This window comes from Chanodichthys erythropterus, chromosome 8 (genome assembly GCF_024489055.1).
Source record: "Chanodichthys erythropterus isolate Z2021 chromosome 8, ASM2448905v1, whole genome shotgun sequence".
Lineage (NCBI taxonomy): Eukaryota > Metazoa > Chordata > Actinopteri > Cypriniformes > Xenocyprididae > Chanodichthys > Chanodichthys erythropterus.
In genome coordinates this window covers 36,152,238-36,170,945 of record NC_090228.1, presented here as the reverse complement: position 1 = coordinate 36,170,945, position 18,708 = coordinate 36,152,238, and the positions used below count along the sequence as shown (strand labels likewise).

The window sequence follows — 18,708 nt, the reverse complement described above, 5'->3', positions numbered from 1 at the left end:
TTTGACAACATAAATTCAAATCCGGTGGCAGCTAACATGTGTTTTTGCCGCATGCCTGATTAATGTATTGTTCTGTTGTGGTTACGTCCATAAATACGTGTATGTTACATGATATAAACAAAAAGTGCATTCAGTTTGCATGATTATTCATCAGTATTGTATGTTCTGTATCAACCAGGGACTCCTTTGTCTTATGCAAACTGAAGACAAATGCAAAAAAAATAGCTGTCGCCCAAGCAACAGAGATCACTACAGCTATCGATGGCATCTTAAAAGGCCAATTCACACCGCACCAACAATTTTTTTAGCACGACCCTTTTTATTAACGAGAACCATAAGCATATACAACTATGTAGCTAAACAAGCCAAAACGAATTATTAAAAACGAAACTGAAGGTAAACCTGCGTTGCTCTCATAGTGGTTAATGTTACCTTTCTCTTTCGGTGAAGTGGAGCAGCTGCTCTTGCTGCTCTTTTAACAGTATTTTATTTTTTATAATGAACAAGCTGCGATGTCACGTTTCCACTGCTTTGTTGTGTGTGCGCGGGCGCGATCAAACAGCTGTCTTTGCAGGGAACTTGCCTCATCGTCATGGCAACGGTTCGTGGCCAGGTCAGATTACATCAGAGTTTGTTGCCGTCTGTTGGAAAACTGTTCACACCGCGCAAACATTCCACAACCCGACAAACGCCGATTAAACATGTTCAGTCGGGTGAAAACCGACTCTGACCAACGCCAACAGGGGTATCACACCGATCCAACAAACTCCAACAGACTAGTGTTGTCGGTGCAGTGTTAATTGGCCTTTAGAAGTGTGTGATAAACATCGGCGCATCTTTGACGTATGAGCTAGCAACGACTTGTGATGACGTGTAACGGTCTAGTAGTGGTGTCCCATTTCTTAGGGGAATATTTTCAGCCCTACCCCTTGACACTCTGTTTCAAGGGGAAGGGGTAGGCGTAGGGGTAAGGGCAAGGGGAAGGGGTATAAAATAGAATTGGGATTGGGCCAAAGTTTGCATGTGTAACCCCTCACCCAGATTCTACTTGCCCCACTCTGCGCGGACCTTGAATCTGGGTCTCCGGCGTGGGAGTCAGATGCTCTAACGAAGGAGGCTAAAGGCTGCAACCTCTGGCTTTAGTCGATAGAACATCTCTTGAGATCACAGGAGTGAGGTTTACTTGCACAGCAACTACTAGCTGGCCCCGTTACACATGATGCTTAGTCGGTTTGTAGTTCAGCAAAATCAAGAGTGGTGTGGGACCAGCAATTCTAAATGACAGATATTCAAAGCTAGCAACAACTTGGAAGTTGATATTGATAGTCTTATAGTTGTTCTTAATCACAGCTGCCAGGCCACCGCCTTTGCCAGCGAAACGTGGTTTAGACAGATGGTAGTATCCAGGAGGAGTCAGAAGGTTAAGCTCCATAAGGTCATTAGGTGATTGCCAGGTTTCAGTGAGTATGTCCAACTTTCTTTCGATGATAATGTCATTCAGAAGTGTAGCTTTATTGGCCAGGGAGCGAGTGTTGAGTAGAGCAAAGTCTAAGGGGCATATGAGTTTGTCACATCTCCAGCCAGAGGTGTGAGAGTATGAGACACGTTATTGGAGCGAAAGCGCTTGTCGTTATGGTGACGCATCATGGGTATTGAAGATGGAGAAGAGGAGTATTGAATCAACCAGCGCTTAGGAGAACGATGAATATAACGAGGGCAACGAGCAATTCCGAGGCTTTTACACCATCCATATGTAGAAAAATCCAGCCGAGAAATTGATGCAATTGGTGCAGTTGTGACGAGGCGTAAAAAGCTCCATGTTAAACAAAAAGAGGTCTTTGTGAAGGGTCAATCTGAGATGAGCAGCAAATGCAGCCACACCAAACACTGTTACACAAACTACGTTAGCCAAGCCCAGGGGGGTACGATCGCCAGATCTGCCATGAGCCGCGAATTCAAACGTACCGAGAAACCCAGCAATGGGCACGGGCAGAGAGCTCATGGGGAACAGAGGAGTGAGGCCACACCACACACGTTAGCCAAGCCCAGTGAGCAAAACAGACAAAACACAATCAATGAGGAAGGAGAGACTTACTCACAGAAGGTATCAAGTGTTAAACCAGACACAGGCAGAGGGCTTGTGCGGAAAATTGAGGCATGTCACAAACACCAGCCATACAGGTAAAGGCAGAAGTTTGTGAAAACTAGGGAACAGTCCAGCAATGTTTATGTTTGATGATTTTATATCCAAAATGGGGAAAAACACAAGAGAAAGCAATGATTGATGTTGATAGTGATGGAGGAGGTTGAAATACAGGTGATCGATTTGATCAAAACAAATAATCCAAACATAAAGGTCGAGACAGCAGCATGTTGTAGTTAGTAAAAAAAACGAGTCCAAACATCCGGACAACCAGCGACGAAGACAGGATGGTGATACACAGCTTGCAAACAGTTAGCAAACAACAAGAAACGATGAAAACTGACGGCAGCCACAGTGTGCACGGCGTTCTCTCATCGGACTTAGCCAAAACGAGTGGACTCAGCGGTGGGGTTCACAAATCGGGTAAGGCGGTTGAAAATGCCTATCATGAACTGACATGCCCCACTGATTGGGACACATGCAATAGTGAGTTGGCACTGATACGGTTTCCATATGTATAGCAGAAAACATTATTAACATTATATGTGAACCTTAATCAGTTTACAATTGTAAAGTAAACCTTAAGTTCCTGAAACTCCTTTTTGAATAAATAAATAATTTTAGTTTTCTTCTGATGGCTTCGTTCACACAACAGCAGAATACAGATGTCAGTCCTGTTTTAGACATATGGTTATGTTCACACAGTCTGGATATGAAACTAAAGTGACTTCCTTTCAGGACTATTTTGTGAGTAAATTCATTAAACAGTCTAAATATGCAAGAAACAAGCAGGAACACTGATAATGAGAAGTAACGTTCCCTAGCAATGTCAAGAAACCAGCAAAAATACTCTAGAAACCAGATCGAAAACTCTTCTCTTTATTACTTCTGTTAGTGTGATCTCCTTCTCATAGAGTTGATCAGGTTGTTGATTGTGGCCTGTGTAATGTTGGTCCACTCCTCTTCAATGGCTGTGTGAAGTTGCTGGATATTGGCAGGAACTGGAACACGCTGTCATATACGCTGATCCAGAGCATCCCAAACATGCTCAATGGCTGACATATCCGGTGAGTATGCTGGCCATACAAGAACTGAGATGTTTTCAGCTTCCAGGAATTGTGTATAGATCCTTGCAACATGGGGTCGTGCATTATCATGCTGCAACATGAGGTGATGGTCGTGGATGAATGGCACAACAATGGGCCTCAGGATCTCGTCACGGTATCTCTGTGCATTCAATAAAATGCACCTGGTGTTCGTTGTCCATAACATACACCTGCCCATACCATAACCCCACTGCCACCATGGGCCACTGGATCCACAACACTGACATCAGCAAACCGCTCACCCACACGACGCCATACACACTGTCTGCAATCTGCCCTGTACAGTGAAAACCGGGATTCATCCGTGAAGAGAACACCTCTCCAAAGTGCCTGACGCCATCGAATGTGAGCATTCAAACATTCACTGATGCTCCAGAAGGAAACACGATGCATTAAGAGCAGGAGGGTGAAAACTTTTTGAATTTGAAGATCAAGGAATATTGTACTTAATTTGTCTTCAGGGAAACATGTAAGTATCTTCTGTTGCTTCCAAAGGGCAGTAAAAATAAACAAAAGAAAAAATTCAAGTTTGTCCTGTGTTACTAAATTGGTTTGTTTTGCTTCTTTGTTGCCTTTTCTCAGATTTCACAATTACCCAACACACACACACACACACACACAAAAAAAAAAAAAAAAAAATCAGGAAAGCATGGATGAGACTGATAGGTTTGTGTGCAGTATGCATTTCCAGACTGAGGATGTAAATATCTCCTCTCATCTTGAACCTGCTGAAATGTTCCTGTAAATATATTTACTTTCCAAATGTGCATTTTCCCAGTAACCTGCCACAGTCAGTGCTTGTTCTAAGTGAAGATTTTTTATTGCTTATCATTTATTCTCCTGATTTATGAATGATGCATTGATACTTGTTTTCTCTCTGTCTTGTGTATAATTTAAAACATCTTGTTCAGTGGAAAATTACTGCTAATGCTGTTCTCTTTTAAGAAACGCTTCTGAAACTAACAAAGGAAGTGAAGCAAAGGTGCAAATGTGTTTGTTTAGACAGCTTGGACTTCAATAAGGCATCTGCTAAGTTTTAGACCCCTCTCTTTTTTTCAGTTTTTATGATCCTAATATGGTAACGTGTTCTGATTGGTTTGGGGTAATAAGGATCAATAAGAGGCGTATATAAGACAGCCGCTCTGGGTGAGGGTGTTCTTCTCTGTAGAACTGTGTAGAAATCTTCTTTAAACAACTTTCTTACAAGAATAAAATCAACAAAGACATTTCCTGAGTGTTTGTCTCATTACATTCTCACCACTGAAAGAATAAAGAACTTTTCCACAACAACTAACAAGTCACTATGAAATTAAAATAAATTTTTTTTTATGGAATATTGCAGTATTAATGAATGATTTATCAATGCACATCACATTTAAATTTAATGTGCCCTTATAATCTTTAATAAAAATTACTTCCCCTACCTCTTAAAATGACTTCTCTTCTCTTCTCTGATGACGTTTACTGGAGCAAGAGCAGGACAACCTGTCAATCACATGACATTACAGCAATGGCCGAGTTTCACTCAGATATACATCACAAAAGGGAAGCTGACCACAAGTTAATTCACCAAGAAGACAAGTGCTGACTGCATCTACATCAAACAAGACCATTTAATGTTTGACAGTTAAAGAGCAGAAATGTCTGATGGTATTTATGAAGATGTGATCAGGACTGAGTCTGAGGGAATGAACACAGACAGAATGGAGATGACAGTGGAAATCTATGAGAGTGCAGAATGTGTGAGAGATCATGACTTCAGGACAGAGACAAACACACACCAACCACTTCAGCGTACAGGTAATCACATTCATTACTTTGATCAAATCATCAGAGTCTGCACATGTTCAGTCATCTAATGTCAGACCTGTGCTGTTCAGAAGTGTGAAGATCAGAAGAAGCTACAGTGTGTTTGGTTCAGCTTTGTGTTTTTCTGATGCTATTGTAGGATTTGACAACTAACAATTTGTATATGATTTTGGAGAGAGAGAAAAAGAAACTGACTAAAATGTTTACTCAGCCTGTGTGTTTCAGTTAGTTTTGTCCGATGCCTAATTGTATGAGATCTGATAATGGCTATGTTTACATGCACCAATTTTCATCAATCTGAATGAATTGAATCCAATTGCAGATCTGTTTATGTAAACATTGTAATCAAATATCCATTTATATGTGTTTTATATATATTCTGATTGAAACTTTTGTGCACGCGCTCTGTGTGACATCATATCAATCACACTTGGACAACCATGGACGTGACACCAACAGAGCTCATTGTTATTTTTGTCCTGTTGGCAGTGGCGTACAGGACAGGCACTGCGGCCCCTGAGATAACCCAGGTTGCGTCAACAGACGATGATCATTTATCGACGACAGCCAGACATATTGTCAAAAGCATCAAATCTTGGCAATATTAAGAGGATCTGGTATTTCCATTTAGGCCTGTTACATTCTTCTAGTCTATTATTAGCCCATTACTATTAGGTTAGGCTTCTTTTATTATTACATTAATATTATAATAAATTTGCCCTGCAATAATTTCATATCGCATCACCACATAACTGTGCTGTGAGGATAATAAAAGATTAGGCTATTAGCTATCTTTGAAATTTTTTTTAGGTCTATTATACAATGAATTATAGGCCTATAATTAAAATTATTAAGAGTGTATAATATTTCCTAACTCTGCAGTCATCAATGAAAACTAAGCACAGCTTTATTTCAAGCACTGTCTTTTCACCGGCATAATTCTTGCGCAAAGTTGCTCCTTGTGTGATATCCATTGGCTCCCATTCTTGTTTTAAAATGGAAAGATTTCCAATATTGTGACGAAGGGATACAGCTATGCCACTTCCTGTTGGCATACATCTTTACAACTAAAGACGTGAACTTGTGCACTGCGTAATGTGTGTCAACATTGCACTGTTGTGCCCCAGAGACTTCTGAATATGATTGAGAAAGTAGTCAAGCGTTTACATGGTCATTTTTTGCTGTTGGATTGGATTAGAAAAATAATAAACCACCCCTTCCAATCCAATCAAAATCTTATTTGGATCGAGCTCAGTTGGATCGATTAAGGGGTTTACATGAAAATTATATGAATGTTTTTCAATCAAATTGAGCCGTCAATCCGTTTACAAATGGATTATTTGGGTGCATGTAAACATAGCCATTGTTTTTCCTGAGACCGATGCCTAAATGTACAAGATCTGACAGTGACACTTTAGCCTAGCCTCCTTGAGCATTGCTCCTCACATGATTTGAGACTTTACACTGTCTTCAGATCATTTACGTTCTCAGTGACATGTGATTGACCTGCACTGAAAAGAAGCATCAGAGATAATAGAAACAAACATGCAACAGAAGAACAGAGATTTATTTCAAGCAAAATTAAGATACATTTTCTCATCAATTTTGATTTCACTGGAGTAAGTAAAGTGAATTTTCCCTCATGTATAACTGTACTGTGCTAATTTGAACCCGGCTGCTACATCTAACCACAATATCACAATAGTGCCCTTTAGGAAGAGTTTTTTTGTTATGCAAATATATTGGTATTAACAGACAGGATGTCACATGCTCTTGTACTGTGACTTTGCCACAGTACCTCAACTACTAAAAGTAAAGTCAAATAGCAGAGGATGATACACAATGGTAATTCAAAGTGCTTTACATAAAGAATAATAATAAAAATAGAACATAAGGAATAGAAATAACAGTAAAAACAGAGAATTTTGCTATCTGGATGGTTGAGCTAGGAAGTCTTAGGGAGTTTTTTGTTGTTGTTGTTGTCCATCAGAGTGGATCTAAACTGATCTATCCATCAGAGCAGATCTAAATGGATCTTCCTCACACGACAGGACTGCTACCTGTTAAGGCACTTCAAACTGATAAACTCAAACTGAAGTTTCAATCTCCCCTTTTGCCAAGACACCTCAAACTGCACTACACAGCCCTAATCCCCCTTCTGGAGATATCTTATCTATGCAACGCAGTTCAAATTTCCCCTTTGGAAATTTCCACCTTTGGAAAGTGTCCTGACTGTAATCCAGGGATATCTTAATCATGCACCACAGCTCAAATTTCCCCATGGTTTGTCCCCTTATCCAAATTTACCAAATTTTAACCTAATCACAAATGCTTTCTTCCTAATTCTCCCAGACTCTTTTAACCAGACAGCAATATTTAAAATGCATTAAAAGTAAAAAATAACAAGATGATACATAAAAGATATAAAATACATTTAGAATGAAATAAAAACAGGAAAATGAATTAAAAGAATAAAAAGATAATACGTATAAAATAAAATGCAAACAGTTCGGACATAGCACAGAGCTCAATCAGCAAATGCATAGATAAAAAGATATGTTTTGAGTCTGGATTTGAATGTGGCTACTGTTGGAGCACACCTGATCTCTTCTGGAAGCTGGTTCCAGCTGTGGCTGGCATAACAGCTAAAAGCAGACTCTCCTTGCTTTGAGTGAACCCTGGGTATTTCTAAATGACTTGATCCTGATGATATGAGTGATCTGTTAGGTTTATATTCTATGAGCATATCTGCAATATATTGAGGTCCTAGGCCATTGAGTGATTTATAAACAAGTAACAGTACTTTAAAATCAATTCTAAATGCAACTGGAAGCCAGTGCAAGGACCTGAGGACTGGTGTGATGTGTTCATGTTTTCTGGTTCTGCTCAGAATCCTGGCAGCAGCGTTCTGTATGAGCTGCAGCTGTCTTATGGTCTTTTTGGGAAGACCAGTGAGGAGCCCATTACAATAATCCACCCGGCTGGTGATGAAAGCATGAACAAGTTTCTCTAAGTCTTGACTGGAGACAAAGCACCTAATTCTTGCAATATTTTTGAGATGATAATATGCTGATTTAGTTATTGTCTTTACATGGCTACTGAAACTCAGGTCTGACTCCAAAATCACACCAAGATTCCTGACTTGATTTTTAGTTGTTTGACCCCTAGAGTGAAGGTACATGTTCACTTTGAGAACTTCATCTTTGTTTCCAAACGAAATGATTTCAGTTTTGTCTTTGTTTAACTAAAGTAAGTTTAGACACATCCAATTTTTTATTTCATCAATGCATTGGCACAGGGAGTCAATGGGGCTGTAGTCGTTAGGTGATAGCGCTAGGTAAATCTGGGTGTCATCTGCTTAGCTGTGATATGCAATTTGGTTCTTTCTCATTATTTGGCTCAGTGGCAGCATATATAGGTTGAACAAGAGAGGTGCAAGTATTGAACTTTGAGGGACTCCGCATGTCATGGATGTCCACTCAGACTTATGGTCACCGATACTCACATAATAACCTCTCCCTTCTAAGTATGACCTGAACCATTTAAGGACCATCCCAGAAAGCCCAACCCAGTTTTCCAGCCTGTCAAGAAGTATGTTGTGATCAATAGTGTCAAATGCAGCACTGAGGTCGAGTAGAACCAGCACTGATAATTTACCTGTATCTGTGTTTAGGCGAATATCATTTATCGCAGCAAAAGAGTGGGAGAGTTTGGTTCCAGCATACACCAGTTCCTCCATTTTCTCTGAGAAGCACAGAAGAGGGGATGCTGGAGAGAGGGATAACGTGTCCGGTGAGTTATTATGGCATATTGATGCAGACATAACAGTTCTGACTGCTCCTTTCAAATATCATTCTTCCCCACATGGATGATTAGTTGATTTGCAGCTTTATATTTCATCAGAATGCTCTTAAGTTCCCTGTTTACATAAGAAACTGTTGCTTGTGGTAGGCAGCATGTAGTTGTATCCCTGCTGCTAATGTTTCTGATAATAGAGTCACCCACTATCAGAGTCCTGGGCTCGGCTGCTCTAAGAACTGAGTGCCGCTGTCTGCTCAAACTTGAGCGGCAGTTAGCATTGGTGTTAGCTGCTGGCTGATTTGATCTGTGTCCGATCATGTTTGGGGATTCCTCACCCACATTCATCATGTCTGGAGATTCCTCACAAACATTCATTAACACTTCAAATCTATTCTCCAGATGTATTGGCGGTGGTAGGGAGCTAGTGTTTAGGGTAGAGGATGCTACTGCATTAATATGTGATACTCGTAACAATCTGATGTCTCGAGTGCCTTTGATCAACATATTAATCGATGGCACACACAGGGAGCGATACCCAATTTCGGCACTCAGTACGGTCTGTTTAGGGGCATTAGATTCATGGGACTGTGTGCTGAGGACGTCCATGATGAAGCTCTGTTGTGTATTCCGTCTGGTTTGGTAGTCCTGCAAGTAACTTTGTTTCAAGAACTGCAATCCTTTGTAGAAGTCTGTGGCAGTTTGTGCAGCAGGTAGATTATTTAACCAGAGGAGGCATATTATTTCTAATCCTTTTGGATGTAGGCAGCTGTGTTTTCCCTTCTCCGGAATGTAAGATGATGGCTGCCGTCAGTGGGAGGCTGGTTGGATAAAAATTCCCCTTTTTTGTAGCAATTCTTCCAGTTAAAAAGTTTGTTGGTGCCAAGATAGATTTGTTGTTTGAACACTGTGCTGATTTGCTGTAGTTAAAATTAGGAGATAAAATATAAAAGCAATAGAACAAAGCGCGGAGCTGTAAGCAAGAGCGTCCGAACAGTAGCGAAGCAGGAAGTAAAGCCACATGTAGCTCTCATCATGTGAACAAAAATGTCACAGCCTGTTCATGGCAATATAAACACTGAACCAAGAGAAAACATACAGGTACACATACAACACAAACATACAATTAGGAATTGAGAAAACATTCATCTTGATGTCTGTCATTTTCAGGAAGTGTTTGTGTGAAGATCAGAAGCTCCAGAGCAGCTGCAGTGTGTTTGGTGATGCTGTGTGTTCTTCTGCTGACTGCAGTCATAGTGCTGTGTGTCCACATCCATACAAAGAGCTCAAACTGCACACCAAAGACACACCAGCTACTAACTAACATCACCAACCTCACACAAGAGAGAGACCAGCTACTAACCATGATTAACAACCTCTCACAAGAGAGAGATTGGCTGAAAATAAAGAAGAAAGACCTGACCAATGAGAGAGACCAGCTACTAAACAAGAACACAGCCTTGACAAATGAAAGAGATGAATTAACTAAAGAAAGAGACCAGTTCAATCAGGAGAGAAATGAACTGTGGAAGATGCTCAATGAAATGGGTAATGTTAAATTATAGTACATTTACTAGTACAAGTGTTTACTTAAATATCTAAATGGAGTCATTCCATAAACTTGCACTGTCTTTATATACTGCCTCTTGGCCAGGACTCCTTTGAAAAAGAGGTTTTTAAACTCAATGGGACTCTCCTGGTTAAATAAAAAATAAAATATACATCTAGTTATATAAACACACAGTTTTTAAGTGCTGCTATCAAAGAAATGTCATGATTCAGTACAGGTGGGGAAAAAAACTAGTCGATGATCTGGTTGTGTTTACAGGTGGATATATTTATGAATCCAGTTTTTACGTCATTTTCTCTGAGAAGAGGAACTGGACTGAGAGCAGAAGATACTGTACAGAGAGAGGAGCAGATCTGATCATCATAAACAACGGAGAGGAACAAGTGAGTGTAAGATAGATTGGGCACCAAAGGTTGTGCTGCTCACAGTATGAATGTCTACTCACCAACACAGACCTTAAAGAGTTAGTTCACCCAAACATGATCATTCTGTCATCAATTCCTCACTCTCCTGTCTTTTCATAAGACTTTTGTTCTTCTTCAGAAAACAAATGAAGATATTACGAAATCTGAAAGATCTCTGTCCCTTCATTTAAAGTGTATTCACCCAAAACTCTGACGGTTCAAACTGCTCATCGAACATACACAGAGCTCAACCGATCTTACTTAATGCATGAGAACAAAGTTGCTCTACATTTGTTCGCTGATCAATGTTTATATGTGAAAAAAAAAACTCTAAATTAAACCTGCTCATCATATAACACTTGGATTACTAGATACTAGATACTGCTTAATTCATTATTGAATTACTCGAATTACATTTACAGTCTCTTTATGAACTTATTGAAGCATCATAGTTTTGGATGAATAGACTGAAATGTATTTGAGTTGACATTACAATACCTGATGGCCACTAGATGGCACTTCCTTGCTGTTAGTTGTTGTTGCTGTGTGCTGAGTAAACCAATGCAAAGCAGTGCAGTCATGTCTCTTGTTCTTCCCATGCATGCTCTGAAACAGAACAGAATATACCGTGTTATTATAGCATATTGAGGCAGACATAGCAGACTTAATGGAGGAACAGAAATCTCTCAGATTTCATTAAAAATATTGCGTACTGGAACAACATGAGTTTGAGGAACCCTTTAAATGTTTAACCCTTCCTGCTTCATTCTACTAGGAGTTTGTTAAAAAGATATCTGGTGGTACTGGAGTCTGGATTGGTCTGACTGACAGTGATGTGGAGGGCAGATGGGAATGGGTTGATGGCACCAACATGACCTCTGGGTGAGAAATCACTGAATTAAACTGATTATTCTCTAATAAATGATCATATCTCACAGTCAGTATCATATCACACAGGAAGCAGCACTGAACATCTAATGCTCTTCTAATGATCTGTTCTTTCAGGTTCTGGGTGACTGGACAGCCAAATAGATCTAAAAATGAGAACTGTGCTGTGTTATATTCATCAAGGTGGCATGATTATCCCTGTAATAAAGCTTTTAAATGTATCTGTGTGAAAAATATTTAAAATAAAAAAGAAAGAAAAAGAAATATAAATATGAAATGAAATATATTTGTGAAGTGTGTTGTAACTGTGTCAAGTTTCTTACTCTTCTCACCATAGATATAAATAATGACAGTAACTACTGTATCGGGTCAGTGAGTAAAGTACATGAGGACATCTTATCACAATAAATACATTATTTAACATTATTTATTAACATATTTAATAAAGTTCAAACAATGAGATCAGTCAAATATAACCAACAGTAGCTTGAACTCAGACCTCAAAACTATAAACTTTGATGAAGACAAAGACTGAACATTTAGATGACACACAGCTCAAATACTGAAGATTGACCAGATCAATACAGTGAGAGACACAGATAACATGCAGTCACTGAAACAATGTTGATGCGTCAACTTTAACATTTAGTGTTGAAACAATGGTGAGATTTCAACAAAATCATCAATGGGAATGTCAGTACATCACTGCTACTGAATCAATATTGAAATGAACAAACGTAATCATTGGTAAATATTGTTTGATCAATGTTAATGTGATGTTGATTCAAAGTCACGTAAACAGTATTAATATTTCAGCAACACTTCAATAATGCTTCAACAAATTCCTGACCATTGTGGAAAACCTTTTAAAATATAAATGATGCCTTTCCAGCAATTTAGTCAATTTATTTTATTTGACAGTTTAACACAATCAATGACAAAATGATGTGCAAAAAGGACAAAAGCATCATGACTGTAACATGGAGTGGGACAATGGAGTTGGAGATCCACGGTCAGGCTTTATTAATTAGAAGAGCGTAATCGTACAGGCAGTAGGTAGGTCACCAGTGAACAGTAACAGGAAGCAAGGCAAAAGAGTAATACAAAAACACAGGCAATGGTCAAGACAGGCAGCAAACGATCAGACAAGGAAACAGTCCAGGGTCAAAACACAGGCAAGGAAGAACAAAGGATAAACTCAGCCATGAGTGTGGGTGCTTCTCAATTCTTATTTGTGCATCCTCGTTTCCTTTCCTCGCATCTTAGCTCTACCCTTTCAGGACCCTCCACCCCCCCAAAACCCCAAAATATTTTTTCGACAATGGTACAGGAGTCAGAGAGAAAATTATCATCAAATAAATTTTTTTTTTTTTTAAATTCAAGAAATCATTAAGTAAAAAGGGCAAAACACTTGAAAAACATTGACATATTGAATTAGATACATGCATAGGTCTGTATCATGTAGTGTGCTATGCAATATAATGTACTTCATGTAATAAGATTTCACTCTGTACGAAACTTCAAAAATCGCTTCTTATAAAATATATTAAAATAGTGGTGTATGTTACAATTTTTGCACATCACTTTGGGTGTTCCTGCACACCCAGGAATCTTGCATCTTCCCTTCTTATAATACATTGTAGCCAATGAGAGGTACTCTCTAAAACCTCCTCGAAAAGTACCTCTTATCGCACAACGTTGCCCTGAGGCAACGAAAAGAAAAACTGAATTTCTGAACATGCAAAATAAAAAAAACTTCATAAAACCTGACAAAAGGCTTCTCCACACCTTCATACACACACACACACACATATTTTTTATGTACAGTTCATGTTGTTTTAAATAAGATTACTAAAGCAAATAATATTGCCGCCTTCTCACACCATGTGCTCCTGTGACCATGTGTCAGAACAGCACGTCCCACCTTTAAATGGTGCTTGATATTGACTCCAACACCTTACTGGACTGTTATGTGGTACTTTCTCGACCTTTCTAATTGGTTGTATTGATTTAAAGAAAAGTTTACTGAACATGGGGCTTAAGAAAACTTTCTGTTGCCTGAGGGCAACGCTGTGCTGTAGAGGGTTAAACTGCATACATTAAAGCATACATTAAAATTATTGTGACAGATATGAAGGGGGAGGATAATTTATGCGTGCGTCAGGTTTCTCGACGAGAAAGACTTCCGCAAAGCATGCAGCTGTGTATCCTCACTCATGACTCCTCAGGAAGCCTCCTCACTCCTTGATCCTCGCCTCCTCGCGGTGCAATTAGAGAATTGAGATGTCCTTCAAGATGGCTGAGCTCGATCGTTTTCCGGGTCATAGGATGTAGGATGGAGGAGCGAGGAGACGAGGAGGGATATTGAGAAGCACCCAATAAATACACAATTGAGACGATGAATGCATGTATTGACTCAGAATTTGAATCTGAATAGCGCTCCTTCCGTGGGCGTGGCCGCATTAGCGGATAATGAGCTGAATCACAGACTTCTGACATGGCTCTATTTTCATACAGATTACATAAACACAGAATGTTGTTTTCAATTTGACTTACACGATTTAAAACCTGACATTTCAACGTTTCTTTAGACATAAGTCTAATTTTTTTTGTGATTAGTATTCACTAAATTACAGTTCATTTTCTGAGAACTATCAGATTGGAGTTCGTTCAGAGGGAGACGAGAGATCACGCATCATGTTAGTTTTCTTTATTTTACAAAAAGCACAACATTTTGTTTTTACTCTGAGTGTACACAAATAAAAGTAGATATTCCACAGATTAAAATGGTGTATAACTCTTAATTGTATGTGCAACATTGACGGAGTATTTTGAGTCTCTTTCACACTGGTAAGAAAAAAAATGTGGTGGTATCGCCGGCGATACCCTCAGACCTCAGAGTGTTAAATTGTTATATGCCAGATGTTAATTTAATTTCCCTTTATTTTGTGAATTGCACAATCTATGTCTGATATAGTTGATGCTAACTATAAGGAATGTAAAGAGTCTTTGTTGTGTTTATGTGAACATGTTATTGATTCTGTATACTTAGAATTCTGTATTTTGTACTTTTACAGTTTTACGTTATTCCTCGGACAGCAGTAAATCCTGAAAACCATTCCTGGGAAGCGTTATCTGACTGCATACTCAAGCAAGGCGTTTGAGATAAATGACAGAACAACAGTCTATTAGCGCTTCAATGTCTGATGGAAGCACTATAGCAAGGTGTCCAATCTTTCTAGCCAACTTTATCTCCAGCCCTAATCTCTAGTTTATCTCCAGAGTGTAGTGATACATTCGCTAATGTTGAGGAGATGGTCAATTTCAAAGATTTTCAAATAATTTTAAAGTGAATAATTTTAATATATTGAGTCAGTTGAAGGCCACACTGCTAAATAAAGCCCCAGGTCTGGATGGTTTATGTAGTTGAACACTGAATCACTGCCCTGAACATCTTAGTGGAGTTCTCTATGTACTGTTTCAGTCTTCCTGAGATCTAGGGTTGGTACCTGATCTGTGGAAAAGATCAACTATTGTTCCAATACCTAAAAAAGCTAAGACAGGTTCTTTTAATGACTATCATTCTATTGCCTTGACCTCTTTGGTCATGAAGGCATTTGAAAAAGAGATCAAAAAGCAAATAATGACGGCTTTAGATCTGCTGCAGTTTGCATATCACACTGGAAGAGGCGTAGATGATGCAAAACTGTTTTTGTTAAATATTCTCTATTGGCATCTGGAAAATAGTGGGATATTAGCGCTACTTTTGTTTGTGGATTTCTCGTCAGAATTTGACACTCATAAGCATTTCTTCTGCTTCTGTTACACTTTTGTGGGAACCAATCACAGACTGGCTTATCCACCTTGCTCGCTATTGGTGGGTATAACACAATGACGATAGAGAAGCGACGGCAAGCACGATCGTCAATCCAATTCCTCTCGACGATGCTGAATGACTTCTTTAGTTTAGCAAACAAATCACTTGAGTGGGTGTAAATACCGAACACTTTCATGTTTTTTTGCACAACCTGCAAAAATTGCTCGATCCCATTGCTGCTTCTGCAAACCGCTGATCAATGCTTCAAACAAATAGAGGGTATGCACGTGACGTCACCGTCGACCGTTACAACTGCGGTCACACCCACTAAATGGCACAAAGACTGAGCGTTAGTTTTACTCATGTTTTCGCAGTTTCCCCTATTAAATCCAGTCACACAGCAGGTTCTTTTGCCACTCAGTCCAGCTGAGGGAGCATGTTCCGGCGGGAAAGTGATGTCGATGCATACCCTCTATGCAAACTAAACCTGTCTGGAGTTTTCACGTTGCTCTGCAAAGTACGTCACCCGGATCGTTGATCTGATTTGTTGAAGGACTATCCAACTGCGTGAATAATGCTCGTTGATCACGCCTCTTGTGCAGTAAGAAATACATAACAGAATCCCTAGACCAATGTTCAATTTTAAATTGAGCTTGGTCTGGTGATAGCCAGACAACAACAAAGGGTTAGGGTTAATGGGGTTTTATTGTACATTAAACACTTCTATAGGTTCACCACAAGGTTCTGCACTCTCCCCAATATTTTTATATTATAGACTTATGATTGTCAGAGTTTACAATATAACAGTAGTTTGATAAAATGTGAAGATGAAACTGTTCTTCTTTCCTTGCTTTCACACTTAGACCAGGAATATGGTCCAGCTCTGCATGATTTTATCTCTTGGTGTAACAGTATGAAACTAGACTTGAGTGTCTCAAAACTAAAGAGATAAATTAAAATTTCCAGGCATGAAACTCTACATGAAGAGGAATAAATGCCTATAAACTATTGCCAGTTCTTGGCCTTATGTACACCTTAATCTGTTTAAATATCACAAAATATCCATGTCAGTCACTTTCTCATAAACACAAGGTGTAGTTTTTGTTGTTTTTTGTGATTGTGTTTCAGTGGGAACAGGCTTAAAGGATTAGTTCACTTTCAAATAAAATGTTCCTGATAATTTACTCACCCCCATGTCATCCAAGATGTTCATGTCTTTCTTTCTTCAGTCGGAAAGAAATGAAGGTTTTTGATGAAAACATTCCAGGATTTTTCTCCTTACAGTGGACTTCAATGGCCTCCAAACGGTTGAAGGTCAAAATGACAATTTCAGTTCAGCTTCAAAGGGCTTTAAACGATACCAGACGAGGAATAAGGGTCTTATCTAGAGAAACGATCGGTCATTTTCGGAAAAAAATGTAAATGTATATGCATATTCCTATACGCCTTCCCTATTCTACTTACAGAAAAAATTTAACTGCCGCTGTGTTCATTCCATTAGTAGAATAGGGAATACGCATTTACATTTTTCGATCTGTCATTTTTGTCAAAATGACAGATCGAAAGCATACAGTGTAAGATTTTTGAAGAATAAGAAAGTGCGATTTGGAGGAACCACTTGTAAGGCAATAATTTGTTTATATAAAGCATATACATTTACATTTTTTTTCGAAAATGATCGATCGTTTCTCTAGATAAGACCCTTATTCCACGTCTGGTATTGTTTAAAGCTCTTTGAAGCTGCACTGAAGGTCATTTTGACCTTCAACCGTTTGGAGGCCATTGAAGTCCACTATTAGGAGAAAAATCCTGGAATGTTTTCATCAAAAACCTTCATTTCTTTTCGACTGATGAAAGAACGACATTGACATCTTGGATGACATGGGGGTGAGTAAATTATCAGGAAAAGGTTATTTGAAAGTGAACTAATCCTTTAACTGAATGGAGATCATCTTATTACAGTAGATCTAGTTAAATAAATCAAGTGCAAATAACAAACACTCAAAGAAAGGAAGAGATAAATCATAAGATAGATGCACTATTGTTTGAAACCCAATTTTTTGAAAGCCACTGAGGTCAGGTGGTTCAACACAAGACTTCTGTATAGGATGCAAAACCAGAATGGGCGTTTACCAATCAGTGGCCATTTTCAAACTACAATTCGTGTTTTTCAATCATTTTCAACAGACTTGCTAAAACCATGAAGGTTCACCCCTAAACCCTAAACTACTCCAGTGGATTAGAGCAAATCAGGTAAAGTTTGAAAATGCCCATCATGAACTGACATGCCCCTCTGATTGGGACACATGCAATAGTGAGTTGGTGTTGATACAGTTTCCATATGTATAGCAGAAAACATTATTAACATTATAAGTGAACCTTAATCATATCTTGCCCTCATCCCTGAAACTCCTTTTTGAATAAATAAACAAATAATTTTAGTTTTCTTCTGATGGCTGCGTTCACACAGTCTGGATATGAAACTAAATTTGCAAGAAACAAGCAGGAACACTGATAATGAGAAGCAACTTTCCCTAGCAATGTCAAGAAACCAGCAAAAATACTCTAGAAACCAGATCAAAAACTCTTCTCTTTATTACTTTTGTAAGTGTGATCTCCTTCTCATAGAGTTGATCAGGTTGTTGATTGTGGCCTGTGGAATGTTGGTCCACTCCTCTTCAATGGCTGTGTGAAGTTGCTGGATTTTGGCAGGAACTGAAACACGCTGTCGTATACGCTGATCCAGATCATCCCAAACATGCTCAATGGGTGACATATCCGGTGAGTATGCTGGCCATGCAAGAACTGGGACGTTTTCAGCTTCCAGGAATTGTGTACAGATCCTTGCAACATGGGGTCATGCATTATCATGCTGCAACATGAGGTGATGGTCGTGGATGAATGGCACAACAATGGGCCTCAGGATCTCGTAACAGTATCTCTGTGCATTCAAAATGCCATCAATAAAATGCACCTGTGTTCATTGTCCATAACATACGCCTGCCCATACCATAACCCCACTGCCACCATGGGCCACTCAATCCACAACACTGACATCAGCAAACCACTCATGAAAACTTTTTGAATTTGAAGATCAAGGAATATTGTACTTAATTTGTCTTCAGGGAAACATGTAAGTATCTTCTGTTAAAACTGCTTCCAAAGGGCAGTAC

At 39.1% G+C, this 18,708-nt stretch overlaps 1 protein-coding gene across 1 annotated transcript; it reads left to right on the top strand.

The window, feature by feature from the left end:
* Positions 1-4,889: 4,889 nt before the first annotated feature.
* On the top strand, positions 4,890-18,254 carry LOC137025198 (asialoglycoprotein receptor 2-like). The gene is made up of 5 exons (XM_067393225.1): positions 4,890-5,049; positions 10,027-10,404; positions 10,685-10,809; positions 11,606-11,712; positions 18,164-18,254. Exons 1-5 carry the CDS (start codon positions 4,890-4,892, stop codon positions 18,252-18,254), a joined length of 861 nt encoding a protein of 286 aa, XP_067249326.1.
* The last annotated feature ends 454 nt before the right edge of the window (positions 18,255-18,708 follow it).

What these genes read in the sequence shown, in the direction of transcription:
- LOC137025198 (XM_067393225.1), top strand. Translation starts at nt 4,890, where the DNA reads ATGTCTGATGGTATTTATGAAGATGTGATCAGGACTGAGTCTGAGGGA. An exon ending in CCAACCACTTCAGCGTACAG is followed by an intron (nt 5,050 to 10,026) that starts GTAATCACATTC and finishes TGTCATTTTCAG; the next exon opens with GAAGTGTTTGTGTGAAGATC. An exon ending in GAAGATGCTCAATGAAATGG is followed by an intron (nt 10,405 to 10,684) that starts GTAATGTTAAAT and finishes TTGTGTTTACAG; the next exon opens with GTGGATATATTTATGAATCC.